Source organism: Gobio gobio (genome assembly GCF_949357685.1).
Source record: "Gobio gobio genome assembly, chromosome: 15".
Taxonomy (NCBI): domain Eukaryota; kingdom Metazoa; phylum Chordata; class Actinopteri; order Cypriniformes; family Gobionidae; genus Gobio; species Gobio gobio.
The window spans coordinates 44,954,793-44,975,033 of NC_137108.1; the positions used below are offsets into that span (position 1 = coordinate 44,954,793).

A 20,241-nucleotide genomic window follows, 5' to 3' on the forward strand; every position below is an offset into this window, starting at 1 on the left:
CATTGCTTATTTTCTTTGTAGGATTAGAAAGGTGAGCTACATTGTAAGACTATAATAAACAACAATTATATTTTATTCAGTGATTTAAACCCATTTGTACTTATAACCAATAGAACATATCTATAAAATCTGAGGAAGCAAAGCATCTTCAAGAAAAATATGAATTCAAGATCATGTTAAATATGAGTTATAAATCATATGCACAGGGTTTAAGAACAAACAAACTCATTAACTAAAGGATAACAATAAGGGTTTTTATTTGTTAACTTAACCACATTAGTTTACATAAACTGAACAACTAACAATACTTCTACAACCTTCATTAAAATTAGATCATGCTAATTTAAACATTTACTAGATAATTTTTTATGGTCAAACGTTGTATCTGTTGACATTTATTTAATGCACCGTGAACTAACACGAACTTGATCATTTTTATTAACTAACACTAAATGCTGTAAAAAAAAAAAAAAAATATGGAGAATTAAGTTTGACTGGGACACTTTTTCTCAACCATCTCAATGGGAAAAAAAAGTGTCCCACTCAACCTCAATCTATTGTTCCTTGTTAGCTAGTTAATGTTAACAAATGAAACCTCGTAGTAAAGTGTTACAAACTAAAGTTTAAAGAGGTTAAAACTTAAAACGCATTATGCATTTGCAATATAAGATGTTGCTGTTACTTTCAAAAAATAAAGCTTACCTTTCCCTGCTGTTATAAAGTGATTCTCTGATGGGATCCTGATGGGCTTAGTGGTCTGCTTCATATTTACAGCATGTGATGAGGATGATGATGGTGGTGAAGGGCTTCTGCTGTGTCTTAAAGAGAAGACTGAAGGAGATCTCTCATCACTCCATCTGAGAGGGACACTGGAAGAGACAGGCTGAAGTCTAGAGTTTCTATTGCACTTGGTGCGTAAATGCGCACGAGACACAATAAACTCCAGAACGAGAACTGAAAACGCGTTCATGCGAAAAGCTGAGCTATTTCTAAACCTTGCTTCCTCTAAATCTTCTGTGCGCGCACTAAATTGTCATTCCCTGTAAGGATCTGAATCAAAGTGAACACAAAGTTCAGAAGCAGGACCAAACTCTCCAGTGCTTCTGTGCTGACAGATGTTGCCGTAAAGCAGTGGGCGGGCGGAAGACGCTTGCGTGCTGCATCTGATTGGAGCGGATACCAGCGCTGTTCGATCGCTATTGGCTTATGCGTTCCATCTTACCGCAAAGAGCCAATGAGATCACTGCATTTCCTGCGGGGGCGGGGTTTAGTGTTGCATGGAAAAATAGGCACTATGCTTTGGAGCTGTGGAATGTTTTTATGTTGCCTCATTTTCTGAACAGGAGTCTTGTTTACATTCTGGAAATCATTACTTAATAATGAGATATCTAGAGATGATCTTAAAGGAATAGTTTCATTATTTACTCACCCTCATGCCTTCTAAACCCATATGCTGATATTTTCCATGGAAGTGACTCCATCTGTTGAGCTCCAAAAATGACAAAACATCATGAAAGTAGTCCATACACAGATTAAATTGTTCTATGTAAATTGTGTGAGCAACAGGACAAAAATAATTCATATTAACGGCGCAGCGATGGGTCTAATGGCATTGATAGCGAAATGCTATTAGTTCTCATGACAAAGCACATTTTCCATCCAAAGTCTCCAAGGGACGGCTATGTTGTCATGGGTTCCTTCAAGAATTTCTTTTTGTTTTGTTCTACACCATAAATTACAGCCATAGCTGAAATCTGAATTAGAGGTATGACTGCAATTTATGTTGCAGAACAAAACGTGAAGGTCTAATGTTAACCACTGACCATATTTTACCATATATTACACATGAATTTCAAAAAAAAGTCTCATGTCTCGAAAATGCTAATTGTCTGTCTTAGGACTAAAAACTCAATGGCTTTATTGTCTTGAAAATGTCACAATCCATACAAATTGGAATAGTCCTTAAAATAGGCTTATTTTGCCATTTGATTTTGGGATGAGCTATTACTCAGACATGTTCTTGACAGACTCTTACAGTAAGTATCTAAAACCAAAGGTGTCATTATTTTGTTGCACAAAAAAATACTTAATTCAAACCTCCTTCAAAAATTAGTTTTAATAACATTAGTCCTCAGTGGAAGTTCTTTTTTGTTTTTCCAAAAATAAAGACAATCATTTAAATAGGATGTTAAGCTGTTGCATTGATTGTGCAATAAATTAAGGTAAGCACTACATAACAGCATCTTACATTACCTTCAGATACAAAAATGCAACACTTGGCCAGAACTAACGTTAAAGGGATAGTTCACCCAAAAATGAAAATTAGCCCATGATTTACTCACCCTCAAGTCATCCTAGGTGTATATGACATTCTTCTTTCAGATACAATCACAGTTATATTAATAAATGTCCTGGCTAATCCAAGCTTTATAATGGCAGCCCAAAATTTGAAGCCAAAAAAAGTGCATCCATACAGTATAAACGTAATTTACACGACTCCAGGGGGTTAATAAAGGCCTTCTGAAGCAAAGCGTTTGTGTAAGAAAAATATCCATATTTAACACATTATAAAGTAAAATATCTAGCTTCAGCCAGACCGCCAGGAAAAAGCGCAACTGGCGCAACATATAATGTAGGTGTAGGACGTAGCGTTTTGAACTACGAGAGGCGTTACACTTTCTTTGTAAGTTGAATACGGAAGGCGGTCTGGAGGAAGCTAGATATTTTACTTTATAAAAGGTTTAAATATGGATACACAAACCCATCGATTTGCTTCAGAAGGTCTTTATTAACCCCCTGGAGTGTGGAGTACGTTTATAATGGATAGATGCACTTTTTTTGGGCTTCAAATGTCAGGCTGCCCTTCACTGCCATTATAAAGCTTGGATTAGCCAGGCCCAGGACATTTATTAATATAACTCTGATTGTATTTCTCTGAAAGAAGAATGTCATATACACCTCGGATAGCTTGAGGGTGAGTAAATAATGGGCTAATTTTCATTTTTGGGTGAACTATCCCTTTTAACCTACACATTTAACATATTTGTTAAAAGCAATTTTTAAAACAAACCGAACAATTTTAATTTTTCTACTTTCCAGTGAAGAACATTTCTCTCGACCTGGGCTTCCCTTAACCTGTTGTACAACACCTCTACAATGGTGATTCCTTTTCTTTTAAGAAATATGATCTCTGACAAATCAATTTTTAAACAACTGACTGAGGTTCAGTGTGATATGGATTAATATGCAATAAATACAGAATAAAATAATACAAATCGCTTCGGGATAGTTCACCCAAGAATGAAAATTCTGTCATCAATTACTCGCCCTCATGTTGTTCCAAACCTGTAAGACTTTCGTTCATATTCAGAACACAAATGAAGATCTTTTTTATGAGATCTGAGATTTCTGTCCCTCCTAACACTTTCTGACACTTCAAAAAGTTCATAAAGAGATCGTTAAACTAATCCATATGAATTGAGTGGTTTAGTCTACATTTTCTGAAGAGACTCGATCGCTTTATATGATGAACTGTTTGAATTTAGGCTTTTATTCACATATAAACATTGATCAGCGAAAATAAACAGAAGCTCAACCAAACCAGCTTGACGTGCGAGAACAAACCGCATTGGTTCTTGCGGAAACTTAAACGTCCTGCGTAACATGAGAATGAACCTCATTGGTTCTTGAGGAAGCTCAAACGTGCTGTGTAACACAAGAATGAACCTCATTGGGTCTTGAGGAAGCTCAAATGTGATGCGTAACACTAGAATTAACCTCCCTGGTTCTCGCACGTCAAGTGAACATGCTTGAGCTTCCGTTTACCACAACTGATGAGTGAGTTGATGAATGTTTATATGTGAATAAAAGCCTAAATTCAATCTGTTCATCATATAAAGCAATCGAGTCTCTTCAGAAAATTTGGACTAAAGTGCTCAATTCATATGGATTAGTTTAACTATCTCTTTATGAACTTTATGAAGAGTCAAAGTGGTAGTTGTGTAGCTGTCAATGGAGGGACAGGAATCTCAGATTTAATCAAAAAGATCTTAATTTGTGTTCCAAAGATGAACGAAAGTTATACATATTTGGAACGACACGAGGGTGAGAAATTAATGACAACATTTTTACTTTTGGGGGAACTATCCCAAAAGACAAGTTATGGAAGTAGTGATGGACCACGTGAAACCACTTTCTAAGACATAAACAAAACATTTCTCACATGCATTCAAACTCCTTATGTCGAAATGATTGTAATCTCTCTTTTCCTGTCTCTAAACTCGATACTGAAATAGTTTTATTCATAGAAATTCCTGCTAGTGGACCACAAATTCTTTGGTCAGACATTCACATGGATAGTTTCTCAGGAAACACAACAGCCCGTGGGTGGGTGAGTTAATCATAGGTAACGTAATCCTAACAGTCTAACTGCTTTAGTTCCTGTGACAATAGAGCACCTGTCGTTGACATCAATGCAAGTGAGCTGTACAGATCACTTCAGAAAGACACATATGCTCGTTTTTGTCTCCTGAAACTGTGAGAACTTTGCCCTCATCACTTACAGTACTAGCGTTGGTAGCTGGTTTCTAGTAACATGGCAGATTTAACTTGGAAAACAACGGAAGAAAGGCCTTTATACACTATCAGAAGGCACCAGGTTGCCTGTGGTGTCCAGCTGCATGCATTTACAGGTGCAGGCCGACACGGGACACTCACTGTGATCTCTGAAAGGAAAGAATATACAATATTACATTCAAAATACTGTACTTCATACTATACTCTACTACTGTTCAAAAGTTTGGGGTCGGTAAGATTTTTTTACGTTTTTGAAAGAAGTCTCTTTCAAAGACCAAGGTTGCATTTATTTGATCAAAAATACAGAATATTTATTACAATTTTTAAAAACTATCTTCTATGTGAATATATTGTAAAATGTAATTTATTCCTGTGATCAAAGCTGAATTTTCAGCATCATTAGTCTTCAGTGTCACATGATCCTTCAGAAATCATTCTAATATGATGTGCTGCTCAAGAAACATTTTTCTTATTATTAAATGTTGAAAACAGCTGTGCTGCTTAATGCTTTTGTGGAAACAGTAATCATTTTTTTCAGGATTCTTTGATGACTAGAAAGAAAAAAAATTCTTTCCAGTCACAATTGATAAATTTAATGCATCATTATCTCTATTCGGACGGTAATTATTTCTCATGTGGACATCTGTAAAAAAATTAATAAAAATAAAACTCATGCATTCATATGGCGATTTATTCACGGTGAAGGAAAGAGTTCTGTGATCCTACGAACCCGGGAACGCACTGCTCATGTGCTAGTCACATGAATGTCAGCTGTAAACAAAAATATAATATGCTTGGAATAACATGAATATATTTATATTTAAAGGGATAGTATGTAAGATTTTTGGATTAAAACTAGAACAGTGTTATATATTTTGTTGACTTGTGTACTTACATTATCCCAGATGTTTCCAAGAATGTTTAAATCCAGAGAAATAAGCAATTTTAACCAGGACACGGACCATGTCCATGCGTCGCCTACCAATGACATCATACCTGCGTTACCCTGGATTTCCAGTTTTATTTAGTAGAAACCATGGAAACACCAAAGATACTTTAATATATTATGTTTTATTAGACAAGGGAACAACTGTTTGGAGACATTTATAGACAGAAAACTAATAATTGTACAGTAATACAGCATTTCTCCGTCATACAATATGCAACATGCCAATTGGCAACACAAGTCATCCAGCATTTATTAATATGATATTCTAATATCGATCGAGCTTTCTGCAGTGTGCAACAAGTGTCTCATAGCGGCCGCGGTGCGAACGCACGGAGTAGCATTATAACATAACTTTCAGCACACTCAAATGTATCTAATATTCATACTACAGTAACGTTATTAATCTCATCCATGAACATGATTTCTGCCCGAGTCCCGTCCCGATTCTTTTTCATCAGCTGAGGTGAAGACGACAACTCCCAAAATTCCACGCTCAATCTCGGCCTTTGTTTTGAATAGGCGACCTCTAGCGGTGAAAAACTACATAGTGTGCCTTTATTTTCATAATAGGAAAATAATATCCTAATTTTTATTTGATTAATTAAATCTCCTATTTAAAAACAGAAAAACTGATGCATTATAGTTTAAATGGTAAGTAGCAGAAATAAGTTAATGCAACCTCTTATTTAAATAAGGTAAACATTTGACCCAGCTACTTGATTTATATTTATAATTGTTTATAATAAATATTATAAAATTGTATTTCATACATGTTGTGCCATAATAATGGCCAATTTCAAACGTTTATGTGCTGTATTCTCCTTTATTTTGTCTTGTAGTGGAGAACAATATACTATCCGGCATTTCAGTAATAAAAGTGAACATCTTTAAAATTCATGCAAATTATGGCCATGTGCAACAGTTAGCATAAGGTGATCAGCAGTGGTCAAAAAGGATTTACAAAACAACTTTTGGATTGATCCGCTTATAAATTCAGAGATGTGGATTCGGACAGCAATTAAATTTCCACACGACCTTGGTGTTTGTCAAAAAAACAGTAGGTCATTTGGGTGGGAATTGTTACACGGATGGTGGGAGAAAAACAAACATCTCGGATGGCAATAAAATCCCAGACTAACCCCTGTAAATGTTGAAAATGCCTTACATGAGAAACAATTACCGTCCAAATAGCTATTGCTGAATATTTTCTAACTTTCTAACCCCAACTCAACTAACAGTAGTGTATTTGTATTTATAAGGCTAATCAAATAAATGGCATAATATGGGTGAATATGACTCTTACCTGAACCAGCCGAGCATGTGACCCGCATGACCCCCATGCCGGCAGTTGTGGCACCAGGTAAACCAGTTATTGAACTGTGCAAGTTTTTTGTCTCGTGTGAGATCGGCTTTCTCATCTGCTTTTGCTGATAAGAGGGATGAGATGAGTCACACAATGAACTGAACACATCATTTATCAAAAGAACTTTAAATGATCCGTGTGTTACCTGGGCAGCTGGACACAGGGGTGCCCATGTTCATTAAGCAGAGGGCACAGCGTGGAAGTGGTTTACGACAACCAGGGCAACTGGTGACCTTTGACTTGGTGGGCGAACCGCTGACCCCGTACTGACTGAATCCACGGCCCTGATGTGGAATCGCCGAGCAGCTGTATGATATAGATTTACCGCAGAAGTTACAGCTCACAAACACCTGCACAGATTGTAGAAGAAAATCAGAAATAGCCAGCATAAAGACAAAATGTAAGATGAAGGATGCTACCAAAATTATATTAATTCATGACAGGGAATGCTAGGGATGCACTGATAATTATTTTTATGTTATGGCTCATAAACAACATTATAAATTGCTATCATATAAAAAATTGCAATCTAGAATTTGATATTTTGATAATGGTAAAATAGCATCACAAAAATAATAGCTTTAGCTAAATCAGATTAAATCAGAGTTAATTAAAACACCCCACTAAAACTGACTGATACAAATTGGTCAGTGATCATATCATGCATGCCTAAGCAAAATTTAACAACTGGTAGAAAAAAACTTGATTCTAGCCTGTGCAAGTGGTTTTGAGCTGGGATCCAATTTGCTCCTATGAATGTCAAATTCAGCCCGTTTATGCCAAAACCTCCAAGCGTCCAACAGGTTGCGATAGTTCTCGATCCAGCACTGCACCCGAGGGTCCTTCAGCACCTCTCCTGGGGAGCCCTACCGCAACAAACACCATATACACAAACATTTTAGCCACTCGCCTGAACTTTTGTGAAGTAGACCTGAATGCACACCAGTTCTCCTTGTTTTACAACAGGTACTTTTTATTGCACTTAACATTTTGTCTCTGTTGTAATATTCACTACCGTTCAAAAGTTTGAGGTCAAATATTTTGCAAAAAATAAGGATTCAATAAATTGATCAAAAGAGTTAGTACAGATATTTATGTTACAAAAATGCTAAATTCAAATCAATGCTGCTCTTTTGGACCTTCAGAATTAATCAAAGTATCTTGAGAGAGAAAAATCAGTTTCCACAAAAATATAAGGCAGCACAACTGTTTTCAACATTGATAATAATCATAAATATTTCTAGAGCAGCAAATCAGCATATTAGAATGATTTCTGAAGGATCATGGAGTAATGATGCTGAAAATTCAGCTTTGATCACAGGAATAAATTACATTTTAAAATGCATAAATTCATTTTTATAGTATTTTTGATCAAACATACACAGCACTGATGATCATAAAGGACTTGATATAGTCATGACAAAGTTTTTATTCATTCTTAGCTTGTGGATAAAACGTCCTATACTGCGATATACTGTTAGTGAACATACGATGCCGCCCAGCAAGCATTTTTTTTTTAATAAAGCATAAGAAAAGCATCTGATAATAGTATGTGGATATGTTTGCACCACCTCTGCAATTCGGCACTCTAGTAGTTATTTATACAAGAGATTGCATAAAATTAAGCAGCTTTACCATATTAAACATGAAAAACAGTCTCATTTCATCAGAAGTACAACTTAATTTTCTACTATAAAGAAGCTCTCCAGTGTGTTCATGTTTTCACTCACGGACGTTTGACCTCGACTGACTTAACAAGAGAAATCAACCAGAAAAGATGTCCACGTAAAAGAAGGCGGAGCCACAGCGCACACCTACCTATTATGTAATCGCCACGGACCAATGGGAATGCAAAAGTGTTTACCAGCTGTAGTGAAATTTTCCGGAAAGGAAAACTCTCAAAACTAAATTTGCTTGAAATTACGTCACATCAGTTCGTTCTTCGATTTCGCTTTAAGTATATCAGGGTCTTATAGGACTTCTTTCAAAAACATACAAAATATTGTACACATCCAAAACGTTGAACGATAGTATATGTAATACAACACATCCATCTGAAAGCAGATCATTCTATTATGTGACAGTCTTTATCGTGTATTGTTTGGTTTCTGGATGTTCGGTTACCTTGAGCATGCAGAAACTGGCTGTCTGCACGTCTCCGGTTCGGTCGACATAACTCTCCATGAGATCTACTCCATCTTTGGTTAGTCCTGTGAGCAGGATTCCCTCAAGGTTACCAGCATCCTTCATCTCATTGGTCAGCTTGTCTATGTAACGAGGCAACTTAAGGGAGGAAAAAAATGACAGTATATTACACACCGTACATCAGTGACACTTGGATGAACGGAGGGGTGAACGGGCCTTACCTGAGCGTCATTTAGAAACATGCATGCAAAAGCCACCCTGTCCCTGACAGCCACACGACTCTCATACTGTAAAATAAAGAGCCTGAATATTGTATATTGTAATATGCATATTTTACATTCAGTGCAACTATGAATATTAATTTAAGCACAATAGTCTCTCTAGTTTATCTTTCAACATACCAAGACCCCATCATATGCGCCAGGTTCACTGGTGAGGAAGGCAAACATGATGCACAGGTACGGCTTCTTCAGCTGGAGTCTGAGAGAGCTGCACATCTCTCTCCACAGGGAGTTCTTCTCGTCCGTGTAGCCCGACAGAGCCATGGCCACCACGTTCAGATTCAGATCACCTAACCAGAGCATAAAGGAAAAATACTGAAACCAATCCAAATTCATTACTTTCTTACGTGCAAACAAAAATGATCTGATCTTCCATACAATAAAAGCATGGGGTTGCCAAGGTCCAAAAATAATAATTAAAAAATATCATAAAAGTAACTAGTCAATATGGCTTGTGCACTTTTTCTGAAGCCACATGATAGCTTTATATAATACAGTGATATTTTAATTGTTATAGTAGTTTTATTAATATTTTGAGTTAGCTTTTATTTTTATATTTTTAGTTTACATGTTCATTTTAGTTACATTTTTTTGTAATTTCGTTACCTGCTTTTATCATTTTATTATTATTTTTGCTTTTTTATTAAATATTGCTATTCAGTTTCTCTCTCAGTTTTATGGTTAGTTTTAAATGTTATACATTTTTTAATTATTATTTAATTTTTATCAACTCATTTCAGTTTATTCCAACTCAACATTTAAACGTTTTTTTAACTAATATTTTTTTTTATATCATTTTTATTTAAATTAACAGAATGTTTTAATAGTTTTAGTTAACAATAATAATCCTAATATATGATAGACTGAAATTTAAGTCGTTGTTTGCTGAAGTTCTTTATCCTTGTACTAATTAAAGACAGATTTCATTGTATGCAAAAGAGCTCAGTGGATATCCTGCAAAACATCTCCTTTTCTGTTCCAAGGAAGAACATCATATGCTGTTTGTATAAGTGCAAGCAAAACACTGCAAAGACAAAAGTGGTGGTAGTACTTGTGAAAAACCACACCCTTTATAAAGATCATATTTGTTTCCTAAACCCTCTGAGCCTAAACAAACTATGCTTAAAACCCAAACAACAGGCAATTTTGAATGTTAAGCAAACAGCCCCATATGCCGTATGCATCTGCAGCTTCAGGGAATTTCATATTCACAAACTATCATTGTGTAATTTAAGCCATGCTTTTGTCATTTTAATAAGTATATAAGAAATGCTTTTAATAGCAGGCAGCTGATGGCGTTCACCATTTCTGACTAGCCTGGATTTCACACAGTCCTTATAATAGCTCGGCAACATTTATCCGAGCACAAAGGAGGAAACAGACTTCCAGTAAATGCCTCAGGGAAACATAAACATCTATTTTTCTATATGAAAAAGCAATTCAAAATTGTTCAGATAGCATCTTAAATTTACAGGACTCCCTAATTAGAGATTAATTATATATTGTTATCAGTCAATAGAGGCATTTTCTACCATTCAAATGGGATACTGTTACGTTGTATAGAGTTATGCATCTTTTTACTGTGCATTATATTTTAACGCATGTAAAAGTTACAGTGTTAGTGTGAACACTAAAGAAGTAAAAACAGATTTGTAATATTGGTTATCAAATCATGAAAATATAATTTATGGCATCAGTCAAACTTGACAAATCTTTTGGAAATTGCACTAACATGTCCAGTCACAATTTTACCCAAAATTAAGAAGAAAAAAATTATATTCTGTATAACGATAATATCCCAGTATAACATATTTGATTACTATAATTACTATAAATATATAATTTATTATATATACACCAATCAGGCATAACATTATGACCTAATATTGTGTTGGTCCCCCTTTTGCTGCCAGAACAGCCCTGACCCATCGAGGCGTGGACTCCACTAGACCCCTGAAGGTGTGCTGTGGTATCTGGCACCAAGATGTTAGCAGCAGATCCTTTAAGTCCTATAAGTTGTGAGGTGGGGCCTCCATGGATCAGACTTGTTTGTTCAGCACATCCCACAGATGTTCGATTGGATTGAGATCTGAGGAATTTGGAGGCCAAGTCAACACCTCAAACTCGTTGTGCTCCTCAAACCATTCCTGAACCATTTCTGCTTTGTGGCAGGCTCATTATCTGCTGAAAGAGCCACAGCCACCAGGGAGTACCATTTCCATTAAAGTGTGTACATGGTCTTCAACAATGCTTAGGTAGGTGGTACATGTCAAAGTAACATCACATGGATGGCAGGACCCAAGGTTTCCCAGCAGAACATTGCCCAAAGCATCACACTGCCTCCGCCGGCTTGCCTTCTTCCCATAGTGCATCCTGGTACCATGTGTTCCCCAGATAAACGATGCACACGCACCCATCCACGTGATGTAAAAGAAAATGTGATTCATCAGACCAGGCCACCTTCTTCCATTGCTCCTTGGTCCAGTTCTGATGCTCACGTGCCACTGTTGCCGCTATCGGCGGTGGACAGGGGTCAGCATGGGCACCCTGACTGGTCTGCGGCTATGCAGCCCCATACACAACAAACTGAGATGCTCTGTGTATTCTGACACCTTTCTATCAGAACCAGCATTAACTTCTTGAGCAATTTGAGCTACAGTAACTCGTCTGTTTGATCGGACCACAGGGGCCAGCCTTCGCTCCCAACGTACATCAATGAGCCTTGGCTGGTTCACCACTGTTCCTTCCTTGGAGCACTTTTGATAGATACTGACCACAGCAGACCGGGAACACCCCACAAGAGCTGCAGTTTTGGAGATGCTCTGACCTAGTAGTCAAGCCATTGCAATTTGTCCCTTATCAAACTCGCTCAAATCCTTATGCTTGCCCATTTTTCCTGCTTCTAACACATCAACTTTGAGAACAAAATGTTCACTTGCTGCCTAATATATCCCACCCACTAACAGCTGCCGTGATGAAGAGATTGTGTTATTCACTCATAGTCATAATTAGCCTGGATGCCAGCCGAACTTAGCCCCACCCACAACATTTTTACTCGGGCAGTTCGGCCTGGACTTGATCCATAGAGAAGTAAATATGCCCAAACAGAAACTGACAAAAACAAAATGAAATTGTCAGGGCGGGCTTTAGACGATGATGGACAGATGATAAACATAAACGTAATCATCCACGTCATCAAATGAGCTTGGGTTTAATTTGTTCTAATCCTAAACGGAGAACTTGTTCGTATAGGCGTCCACCTTTACTATTTCTCTCAGAAATGATGATCGTGTTGGTAAGTACTCTGTGTATCCTTAAATTCTTTTTTTACAACACCGGCAAAGATCGTTTACACTCATTTTTTCTTCTAACGTAACTTATTCCAGCGTGCGTGCAGACAGGGTTGCCAAGTTTTTACAACAAAACCCGCCCAATTGCTAACATTCCTCAAAACTAGCCAAAAACAAGCCCAATAGCTTTCCAGGGGGGGTTCTCCGGGAAAAAAAAGGCATTTGGGGGGTAAAATATGTGTTATTTTGGCAGGGCTGGCAGCTAAAATTCGCATTCCTGGGTCTGTATATCACATAATTGGGGTCGCTTCAACCCGCGGACATGGAAACACAAGTGCAGTTGAGTTCTGTTGACATTTGACAACTAACGTTATGCGTCGCTCCGTTGCTCTGATTGGTTGTAGGTCTATCCAATTGAAGTCTTTCCTGGTTCGGTTGAAACACGCCCCATAATCACAGCCCAACGGAGCAGTATCAGACTCAAATTCTGACTAGAATTGCATTTTTTTTGTGATTTTTTACAGTAATGAAAACAAAAAATCTAAATAATAGGGTTGATTTCTGTTTGTGTTCATGTTTTGATTAAGAAAAGACATGTTTGGTGAGATTCTCCCTATTAATAGTTTTCACTTGATGTCACACCCTTATAGGAACAGCCACCTGGACAGCAAAACAAGGCTTTCCTGCATTACTCACTAGTCACTTTTACCAAGTTAGTACTAATGTAGTAAGAAAGTGATATCAAAAGACCAAATTCAGTTTACACCTTAATTATGATGCACTTTGTACATGCAAGCAGATGAACCCAGAATATAAATGCAATGTGCAGTTTCTTATTCTTACTTTAAAGCTGCACTATGTAAACATTTTTAGGTTAAAAATCCAAAAACCACTAGGCCAGTGTTATATATTTTGTTCAGTTGATCCCAAATGTTCCCAACTATTTGTAAATCGTGAGAAAATTGCTATTTTAACAAAGGAACAGGGACGTGTGAGGGAGTCGCCTGTCGATTGCGTCATATCTGCGTTACCCTCGGTTTCCGGTTTTATTCTGCAGAAATGCTTTACTCTCGCTGCAGTGTGAACAAGTGTCAAAGCAGCCGCCGAGCGAACGCACAGAGTAACGTCACAACATCAGATGTATCTAATATGATAAACAGAGCTGCGTTACCCTCGGTTTCCGGTTTTATTCTGCATAAACACTTTACTTTCACTGCAGTCGTGTCATAAGCATGTGTCATAGCCGCCGAGCGAACGCACAGAGTAACGTCATAACTTCATTTTCAACACACTCAGATGTATCTAGTATGATAAACAGAGCAGCATTACCTCATACTCATGACCGGAAAAGCGGAAATGGCGCTGGCGACTGGGGCATAATAAAAGTCCCGCTGCTCGCAAGGCGTGTGTTGCGTTCGTCTCTCTTTAACAATCACTCCAGTCGCCTTGCTCAGCTCCACAACACTCAGTCCAGCTCTGCTTCATACTACAGTAACGTTAATAATCGCATCCATGATGTACATGAACATGATTTCTGCCCGAGTCCTATCCCGATTCTTTTCCACCAGCTGTGAGGTGAAGACCACATGTCCCAAGATTCTGCGCTCAAACGTGGCATCATCAAACTACGCCTTTGTTTTGAATGGGCGACCTCTAGCGGACGAAAAAGTTACATAGTGCACCTTTAAGTGTTATTCACGTTAAGCACTTAAGAAATTCCCTGTTTTTAGTGATTGAAATACTGCAGCAGGTGCTGTATATGAATCACAAGTGCCCAAAACTTGCATATTTTAGTTTGTCTTTCTCGTGATCTGAATATTCGTAACACAATGACAGGCCTGTGCTGCAGTTGCATGGATGTTTTGCCTTTCATGTGACTGAAAACTGAATAGGGGTTATAGGGTTATTGTGAAGGCCCCCAGTCACTGGCTGGACAATGTTCCTCCAGTCCTGTCCAGTACCTTTCTCTGAGGAAGCTCCTTTATGAAGAATCTGAATCGCCCGGCGGATGTCCAGGTTAAAGAGGGCGACGGCAGCCGCTCTCTCCCACTCGCCCTCCTGCTCCAGAGACTTCAGGAAGGGTTCAACATCGATGTCAGGCCCTCGGCTAATCCAGCCACACAACTGCAGGGCCAGACTGCGCTCCTCGCTGTGGTACCGCGGTACATCAGTCTGCCTGTCTGAACCCGACCAGCACCGCCGTGTCTCTATAGTGCCTGAGAGAGGAGAGGGAGAAGGTGACATGTCTTGAGAGGGCCTCCACTGACAGATACCACGAAGGGTGACTGAGGCATTTAGCATGCCTGTGAGAAATACTTATACTGTACCAAGCAAAGACGTTTTGCTCATCTCTACAACAATCACCATTATGTTCAGAGAAAATGTGATTGACTATTGTGTCATTTACACTTACCAGAGCTGGACTTGACAATGTTCTTGATGCCTGAGTAGATTAGCGACTGTTTATTGCTCTGCTGCTTCTGTTCCACATTTTCAGTGTACTGCTTCATAAGTAAAACTTGCATAGGAAATATTGAGATATCAAATAGAACAAGACCATATGAAGAAGAATAAAATGAACCAATCACTCAAGGGATTAACAAATAATAAAATCAATAGAATTTCATGTTAATTCAGTTGTTAAAACAGATTTCTTGTTTGTTTAACTATCTCAATCTCAGATGCCTCATGCTTCAGAAAGAATGACTGAAAAATCTTTTTCTAGTTTCTACGCGTTCCTTCTGGGAGAAATTGTGCACCAGTCCGCATTTAGTTTAGTTTTGTTAAAGATATTGGAGTGATGCAATGAGCATTTTTGAGGAAGAATTGATCACTACATTGGAGCTAGTTTAGTGGCATCAAACCATTAAAGATATTTATCCTTTTATTTGAAGCATGTAAACTTTATATGGTGATTTATCAAGCTCCTCTGGAATATATAGTGTCCTATATTCATTCTATATCCTCTATTGCAGTGGACCGATATGTACTTCTTTTGATTACACAATAATAATAATACAATTAATAACAGTAAAATAACTATTTAATTATATGTAATTAATAATGTAATAAAATGTATATTATATTTGTATATATATATATATATTTGTATATATATATATATATATATATATATATATATATATATATATATATATATGATATATATATATATATATATATATATATATATATATATATATATATATGTATATATATATATATATATATATATATATATATATATATATATATATATATATATATATATATATATATATATATATATATATATATATATATATATATATATATATATATATAGTTAGTATGATTTATATTATAGATGTATATTATAATAAACATATAGTTAATAATATACATATACAATATACATTTTTACTATATGGTTGTATTATATATATATATATATATATATATAAATAAAAAGTCATAATTAAATACAACCATATAATAATAATAATAATAATAATAATAATAATAATAATAAGTAAAAAAGTAGCAAAACATCCAGAACAAGAACAGAACATAACATAACATGACATTCAACAATAACTTTGATATACACTACCAGTCAAAAGTTTGGAATCATTAAGATTTTTTAATGTTTTTAAAGAAGTATCTTCTGCTCACCAAGGCTGCAATTATGTTATTAAAAATACAAAAAAGCTGTAATATTGTGAAATATTATTAAAATGTTAAATAACTGTTTTCTATTTGAATATATTTTAAAATGTAATTTATTCCTGTGATCAAAGCTGGATTTTGAGCATCATTACTCCAGTCTTCAGTGTCACATGATCCTTCAGAAATCATTCTATGATGATTTGCTGCTCAAGAAACATTTATGATTATTATCAATGTTGAAAGCATTTGTGCAAAAAACTTTTTTAGGATTCTTTGATGAATAGAAAGTTCAACAGTATTTATCTAAAATTATTGTACTACCGTTCAAAAGTTGGGTCTGTAAGAATTTATTTTGTTTTGTTTTTGTTAGTAAGAACTTAATACATTTATTCAGCAAGGATGCATTAAATTGATCAAGTGACAGTACAGACATTTATAATGTTGCAAAAGCTTTATATTTCAGATAAATGCTGTTCTTTTGAACTTTATATTCTTTTAAGAATCCTGAAAAAATTGATTGAATGATTTCTTAAGGATCATGTGACACTGAAGACTGGAGTAATGATGCTGAAAATTCAGCTTTGAATCACAGAAATAAATAGCATTTTAAAATATATTCAAATAGAAAAAGGTTATTTTAAATTATAAAAATATTTCTTTTGCTGTATTTTGGATCAAATAAATGCAGCCTTGGTGAGCAGAAGAGATTTCTTTAAAAACCATTAAAAAATCCTAATGATTCCAAACTTTTGACTGGTAGTGTATATGCTTTGAAAGGTTCAAAGGTCCCCTGTAATGCTGCAGCGTTGCAGTGAAGGATATAATGGAGAGTGTACCAGAGCGACCTCAGCTGCGGGTCGTCTCCTCCAGCCAGCAAGTGGTTCCGCCACACCTGGACGGTGTCGTGGCCATAGCGTGACTGCGCTCGCTCCCTCATCTTAGTGGCGATGTCCTTTTCAGCAGCGGCTGACCCCTGTCCGGCGTCCTCTGCGCACTCGTAGAGGTGCCGCCCACACGCCCACATCAGTGAAGTCGTGGAGCTCCAGGCCAGCGAAATGCGCTCGAAGACGGTGAAGTCGTTCATGACCCGGTTGGGCGACACTACCACCATGCGATTCTGGGCCGACGGATGCCAGGCGAAGCTGCTGATGATGCTCTCACTGCAAGGCTGCACGCTGCGCTCGATGATGGTGGGTTCCACCTCGTCGCCGAACGGCATGGGCGTGTGCTGCATGTCGTACAGACGGATGATGTTGCTGTCCCGCGTGAGCGTAGCCAGCAGGCCCATACGAGTGGGACACCAAGCCACTTTGGTTAAAGGTTTGGGCTGCTCGGTCAAAGTGAAGACTGGTTTTTCGAATTTGCGCAAATCCCAGATGGCCACCTGGCCTTCGAAGAAGGATGCCACGCGATCCTGAAAGTGAGGGTCAACCGTCACGCCCTGGATGGCCTTGGTGTTCACAAACGTCTTCTGGCTGGTGTTGCGCAGGTCAAAGATGGCCAGATTCCTGTGCATCCCGGCCAAGAGCAACTTCTGATGCTCACGAGGGAGCCAACAAAGAGAAAGACAGGCGTCGTTCTGACCCAGCTCGTACAGCGGTTTGGTCACCACTGGCCCAGAGTCTGCGTCCCCAGACATGCGAACCTTCTCGGCAGGAAGTGCTTCAGGGGAAAACTTACTACTGATGTCCCATATCAGAACAGAAAAATCAGCCCGATGTTTATCCAAACCAGCCGCCAGCCAATTACTGTCCACCGGGTTCCACGCGAGCGTATTGCATTGTCGGGCATGCTTGGGCACAAACTCCTTACCCATAAGTTCCTTACATTTAGAGTTGTGGCTCTGTCCCAGACTGGTCAGGGCGACTCGGCCATTGGCCTGTCCCACCGCCAGCAAACATTCTGGCTCAGGTTTGGGATACCAGGCCACACATTTCATATACGGGGTGTCAGAGTTGATGGCCAGCAGCGTGGCCGCCGTCTCCTCGGATAACGGAAGGGCGCCGGCTTTGGTTTCCGAGCTTCCTGCAGGTCCAATCCGATACAGACTGAGTTCATTGTCACAGATCACATAGCGGTCTGCATGATGGGGGGACCACAGGATATCTGGCTTATAGCCACTCGACATGACAGGACAATAGTTTCTTCAGTGCAGATACCTGCAAAATGATCAAGAATATATATATAGAGATAGAGCGAGAGAGAGTATATCATCTATTGAAGTGCAATGTAACTTGAATAGCCTACATAATAACCAAAATAATAAATTATTGTAATAAATATTATAATAAATGTTATTGTTATTATGTAATCAAAGGGCATGATAAAATAAATCATATAATAATAATAATTTTATTTGTATTGTATGTTTATTATAGGCGTAATGGTTACACTTTTGTAAATACAGATATTAAAAATGAGTTTCCCTTTGTGATTTAATTCATACATTAAAGGGTTAAAATAAACAAGAGTAGTTGCCCATAAAGGTAATGAAAACAAATGTTAGCAAGACATTACCAAAGTTTTTGGATTGTTAAAGCCACTAAATACGTTTTAAAGTGTTAAAAATGTAAACATGATATAATTAAACGTAAAAATATATAAACTAATTTAATAAACAAGAAAAAAGTTTACATTTAAAATTCTTATGACTTGATATTAATAACTGCGAGTTAGCCGGTCAGCTACAGCTAACCGTACAACCTTTTCTAAACCGGGAACAGGTAACGTTAATGACAGACGCCAGACCCCTTATAAAGACACATAATAAACCATGCTTTGAGATATAGATATACATATACAACAGCTGTAATCATGAGCGTTTATAGCTATGAACTCACATTTGACGTGCAAACATGCTGAAGTTTGTTTGGGTAGCGTGAAGTCGGAAGCAGTGCAGATTGTAAACACAGCGTGACAGAGGCTGACAGAATAAAAGTCCTACCGCGTCTAATGAATATAACAGACATCTACGACAGCGAAATACCGAATATTATTTTATTATAGTGGGAGGTCTGAATTTAATAAGCTCAGGCTCAAACCTCAAGGCTTTTGGGGCAAATAACCGTGATTAACAAATTAATCAAAAAAAATAATAATAATTCAAACCTGCTCAAATACAGGTCAGTGGAAGCTCAGAGAAAGACACAATTATTGTGGAAAAAAGTCATAAAGTCATAATTATAAGATAAAAGTCTAAATGTGGAAATTAAGATATAAGAAGTCATTGTGAATTGAAAAGTAGACTTTCTATGACTTTTGATCTCATAATTTTAACTTTTTGTTGTGTCATAATTATGACTTTTGATCTCATCATTATGATTGATGAACGCATAATTGTTTATGCGGTTTTAATGAAATTTTTACATAATTGTAAAAACGGCAGAAATGGGCTTCCATAGGCTTTATAACAGTCAGAGCTAGTTTCAATTTTTATTTTAAATCTTTACTGCCCTCTACAGTTGAAAAAGAGGTTTATTCATGAAAAGTTTGAATTTATTAATAATGTTAATTTAGTAAAAACCTTAAGCATTTAGGGGGGGAAAGAGAAAAAATTCACAAACATAAACAGCCGATTTGCATTTAATTACAATGGAAGCTTTTTATATGACTTCTTAATGCTGTATTGTTGTCTCTTGTCCCAATGTCCTTAGAATGTGTATTCTGTAGCTGTAGAGATGTTATAGGCCTAGCTAATACATTATGCACACCACAAGAGAAGAGGTCCCTTTAAAATAAAATAATCATAAACGCAAACAGGTTTGGAACAACAATAGGATGAGTAATTGGGGGAAACTATCCCTTTAAAAGTCTTAGAATCCTTGAGATGAGTCAGATCTCAGGAGGTTCCTGCACCTGATGTTTTCCAGATTTCACAAATGTGAATTGTTGTCAAGGAATCAGAAGCTTTTTGGGGACAATTTGATTGTCCTCCAAACAATCTCTCAGCATTCGTCTCCAAAACAGATCGAAACATCAGAAAATAGTGGA

At 37.2% G+C, this 20,241-nt stretch overlaps 2 protein-coding genes across 4 annotated transcripts in view; both read right to left on the bottom strand.

Annotated features, from left to right (window-relative positions):
• The window catches only part of glcci1b (glucocorticoid induced 1b), a 27,567-nt gene extending 24,576 nt beyond the window's left edge, over positions 1-2,991 (bottom strand). The window contains exons 1-2 of one of the 3 annotated variants that reach the window (XM_079837889.1): positions 1,430-2,991; positions 703-869 (exon numbers count right to left, since the gene is read on the bottom strand). In XM_079837889.1, coding sequence (XP_079694015.1) covers positions 703-766 — 64 coding nt within the window. In that variant the 5' untranslated portion in view covers positions 767-869; positions 1,430-2,991. Of the gene's footprint in view, positions 1-702; positions 1,099-1,429 lie in introns of those variants that run through there. The other 2 variants (XM_079837888.1, XM_079837887.1) reach the window with 2 other exon arrangements.
• Positions 2,992-4,268: 1,277 nt separating this feature from the next.
• On the bottom strand, positions 4,269-19,161 carry mios (missing oocyte, meiosis regulator, homolog). Its single transcript, XM_079836268.1, has 11 exons — positions 19,092-19,161; positions 17,074-18,410; positions 15,017-15,115; positions 14,565-14,819; positions 9,434-9,603; positions 9,254-9,319; positions 9,012-9,170; positions 7,601-7,753; positions 7,033-7,237; positions 6,828-6,951; positions 4,269-4,724 (listed from the first exon to the last, which is right to left on the bottom strand). The coding sequence occupies exons 2-11, from the start codon at positions 18,377-18,379 to the stop codon at positions 4,634-4,636; spliced, it is 2,628 nt and encodes an 875-aa protein (XP_079692394.1). The 5' UTR covers positions 18,380-18,410; positions 19,092-19,161; the 3' UTR covers positions 4,269-4,633.
• Positions 19,162-20,241: the final 1,080 nt, after the last annotated feature.